General features: G+C 54.3%; 1 protein-coding gene across 1 annotated transcript in view; it reads right to left on the bottom strand.

The window, feature by feature from the left end:
* Window positions 1-3,866, bottom strand: part of LOC109926012 (neural cell adhesion molecule L1-like) — a 32,142-nt gene that overhangs the window by 20,026 nt on the left and 8,250 nt on the right. Inside the window, exon 5 of the mRNA XM_048619956.1 lies at window positions 599-798. Coding sequence (XP_048475913.1) covers window positions 599-798 — 200 coding nt within the window. The remainder of the gene's footprint in view (window positions 1-598; window positions 799-3,866) is intronic.

Below are 3,866 nucleotides of genomic sequence, written 5' to 3'. Positions count from 1 at the left end.
GATGTTAATCCCTCTCCCTCACACTGTCACTCAGTAACCCCTCTCCCCCCCCCAGGGCCCTGTGTTACTGACTGTATCTCTGCTGATGTTAATCCAGCTCCCTCACACTGTCACTCAGTAACCCCTCTCCCCTCCCCAGGGCCCTGTGTTACTGACTGTATCCCTACTGATGTTAATCCAGCTCCCTCAGATCTGCTGTCCCTGCTCTGTGAGTGTCTGATGGGGTTAGCTTTACTCTGTATCTAACCCCGTGCTGTCCCTGTCCCTGGGAGTGTTCGATGGCGGGGGGGGAGGTGGGGTGGTGTAGAGGGAGCTTTACCCTGTACCTAACCCCGTGCTGTCCCTGTCCTGGCAGTGTTTGATGGGGCGGGGAGGTGGACAGTGTACAGGGAGCTTTACCCTGTATCTAACCCCGTGCTGTCCCTGTCCCTGGGAGTGTTTGATGGAGGAGGGGGGGGCGGTGTAGAGGGAGCTTTACCCTGTATCTAACCCCGTGCTGTCCCTGTCCCTGTCCCTGGGAGTGTTCGATGGGGGGGGCAGTGTAGAGGGAGATTTACCCTGTATCTAACCCCGTGCCGGGAGGTGACAGCAGACTCACTCTCTGTGATGAGGTTAATATTGGTGGAGATGGCCGTGCCGTATGTGTTGCTGGCGTAGCAGCGGTACGTCCCCTGGTAACGCCTGATGGAGACCCCGTTGGCAGAGGTGGCAATAACTACGGTGCCCGAGGTGGCGTTCATCGTGGCCCGGGGGTCCTTTGTCGGATCGAACACCTTCCCGTCCTTCGTCCAGCGGAACCTACGCCCCGGAGAAACCAAAAGCCAATCAGGGTCAATATCAGACGCGATGTTCCTCACAAAGAGAAGGACATTCCTGTCTTTCCGGCTGCGGGATCTTGCTGTGCACCGACACCTTTAGTCTTCAGCCGAAAAGCTGGAGGTTAAGAGAGGCAATTGGGGACGGTGGTGCGGGGAGGTCTGGAGTTTGGTTTAGGCAGTTGGCTTGGGCCAAGCTCTTGTACAAGACCTTCACACTGTCACAATGCCAGCACGTGGGGCTCAGTGGTTAGCGCTGCTGCCTCACGGCGCCAGGGACACGGGTTCGATTCCAGCCTCGGGCAACTGTCCGTGCGGGTTTACACGTTCTCCCTGCGTCTGCGTGGGTTTCCTCCGGGCGCATCAGTTTCCCTCCACAGTCCAAAGATGTGCGGGTTAGGGTGGATTGGCCGTGCTAAATCGCCCTGTAGTGCCCAGGGATGTGCGGGTTAGGGTGGATTGGCCGTGATAAATTGTCCCATTGTGCCCAGGGATGTGCGGGTTAGGGTGGATTGGCCGTGCTAAATCGTCCCGTAGTGCCCAGGGATGTGCGGGTTAGGGTGGGATTGGCCGTGCTAAATTGTCCTGTAATGCCCAGGGATGTGCGGGTTAGGGTGGATTGGCCATGCTAAATTGCCCTGTAGTGCCCAGGGATGTGCAGGTTAGGGTGGATTGGCCATGGGAAATGCAGGGTTACAGGGATAGGACAGGGTTGGGGGAAAAGACCTTGACTATTCACCTTATCTATGCCCCCTCCTTTGCAATTGTTTCTCTGCCTTTAGATCAGGAGAGATTAGCAGAGCTAAATTCCTCGCAGCAGTCCAACAGAATGAGTTAATATTTTGTGCCCAGGGTAGATGTGTCAATGAGTAGGGGACATAGGTTCAAGGTAAAAGGGAGTGAGTTTAAAGGAGATGTGAGAGACAGGTTTTCTTTTACAGAGAGATTGATAAGTGCCTGGAGTGCGCTGCCTGAGGAGGTGGGGAGGGCAGATACAATACCAACATTTAAGAAGCATCTGACAGATACATAAACATCCAAGGAATAGAGAGATATGGACTGCCCAGAGGCTAGAGATTGGAGTCTCATCATGCAGACAGGGCCCCAAATGGTACAGTACCCTCTCATTCTTGCTGCTTTACATTGAGCTGAGCTGGTGCTAAAGTTCCTGACTGGTTATATTTCTGTAAATCTCCCATCACAATGCCAACAGCCGGCTGTAAATGTTCCTTCTGACAGTGCTCACAAAATCTCTCTCAGGTGAGCCCCCATCCTACAGTGTAAACAAAATATTAACTCATTCTGTTGGACTCTAGCGAGTAATTTAGCTCTGCTAATCTCTCTTGATCTAAAGGCAGAGAAAACAATTACAAGGGAGGGGGCATAGGTAAGGTGAATAGTCAAGGTCTTTTCCCCCAACCCTGTCCTATCTCTGTAACCTGCATTTTCCATGGCTAACCCACCCTAACCCACACATCCCTGGGCACTATGGGACAATATAGCACAGCCAATCCACCCTAACCCACACATCCCTGGACACTGCGGGACAATTTAGCACGGCCAATCCACCCTAACCCACACATCCCTGGGCACTATGGGACAATTTAGCACAGTCAATCCACCCTAACCCGCACATCCCTGGGCACTACGGGACAATTTAGCACGGCCAATCCACCCTAACCCGCACATCCCTGGGCACTACGGGGCAATTTAGCACGGCCAGTCTCACCCTAACCCGCACATCCCTGGGCACTACGGGACAATTTAGCACGGCCAATCCACCCTAACCTGCACATCCCTGGGCACTACGGGACAATTTAGCACGGCCAATCCACCCTAACCTGCACATCTTTGGACTGTGGGTGGAAACCGGAGCACCCGGAGGAAACCCACGCAGACACACGGGGGAGAACGTGCAAACTCCACACAGACAGCGGCCCGAGCGTGGAATCGAACCCAGGTCCCCGGCACCGCGAGGTATCAGTGCTAACCACTGAGAGCACCCCCACCCCCACAACCTCTAATAGGCCAGTGGGCAGTTAATGAGTCAACTATATTGCTGTGGGCCTGGAGTCACGTGTTGGCCGGACCGAGCGAGGATGGGAGTTCCCTTCCCTGAGGGACATTCGTGACTCAGACGGGTTTATCCAAACGTCAATTCATGGACAACGTGAGACTCTTAATTCCCAGATGTTCAGTGAATTGAAACTCCCCGTCTGCTATGGGCGTGATTCGAAACTGGATCCCTGGAATAACAGTCTGGCAATAGTGACACTGACCACTGCCTCGCGCTTGTTGTTTTCTGTACAGGAGGAGGTGTGGGGATACGAGCTCAGTGGTAAGGCCCTGTCACTCGATGTAACAAATAGTTGAATGTAATGAGAGGTCAGCGGTGGGGGGTGGTGGGGGGGGGAGTCAGGATTTTGATTTGGTTGCAACCTCGGTCCAGGCGACTGGAATTATTCCGGGAGAACGAATCATCCTGCTTTCATGGAATTGTCTCATTGCAGCGAACACAGAAGGTAACGGTGCAGGATTGGGAAGGGGAGAGGAGGGGAGGACTACAGAGTGTGTCGAAGAGCTGAGGACGGCCGAGGTCTCACTGAGGATTTACGGCTCCACATTCCCGCTCCCCCACCCCCCAAAACCGCCAGCCCAGTAAATCCGCAGGGTATACTGCACGGAGAGCCAACACTTTACGTCAGCCCAACCCTTAACCCCAGCCTCATAAACACAGCTGCCTGTTCAAGGTGACCTGTCGACTCCCGCGGGGATTCATCACTGGCCTTTAATGCCTGCGAAGACAGCTCAAAGGGCTTGCTCCTGAGCCCGTTCCTGGTGTACACACGATGTATAGGCCCTTCCCCAGTGTACACACGACGTATAGACCCTTCCCCAGCGTACACACGACGTATAGACCCTGCCCCAGTGTACACACAACGAATACCAGATTCTGACCCTGCCCTAGTATACACACGACATATACCAGTCCCAGACCCTGCCCCAGCATACACACGACGTATACCAGTCCCAGACCCTGCCCCAGTGTAC

This window comes from Rhincodon typus, chromosome 44 (assembly GCF_021869965.1).
Source record: "Rhincodon typus isolate 14 chromosome 44, sRhiTyp1.1, whole genome shotgun sequence".
Lineage (NCBI taxonomy): Eukaryota > Metazoa > Chordata > Chondrichthyes > Orectolobiformes > Rhincodontidae > Rhincodon > Rhincodon typus.
Note: the sequence above shows the minus strand (reverse complement) of the source record. Positions and strands in the feature narration are given on the sequence as shown.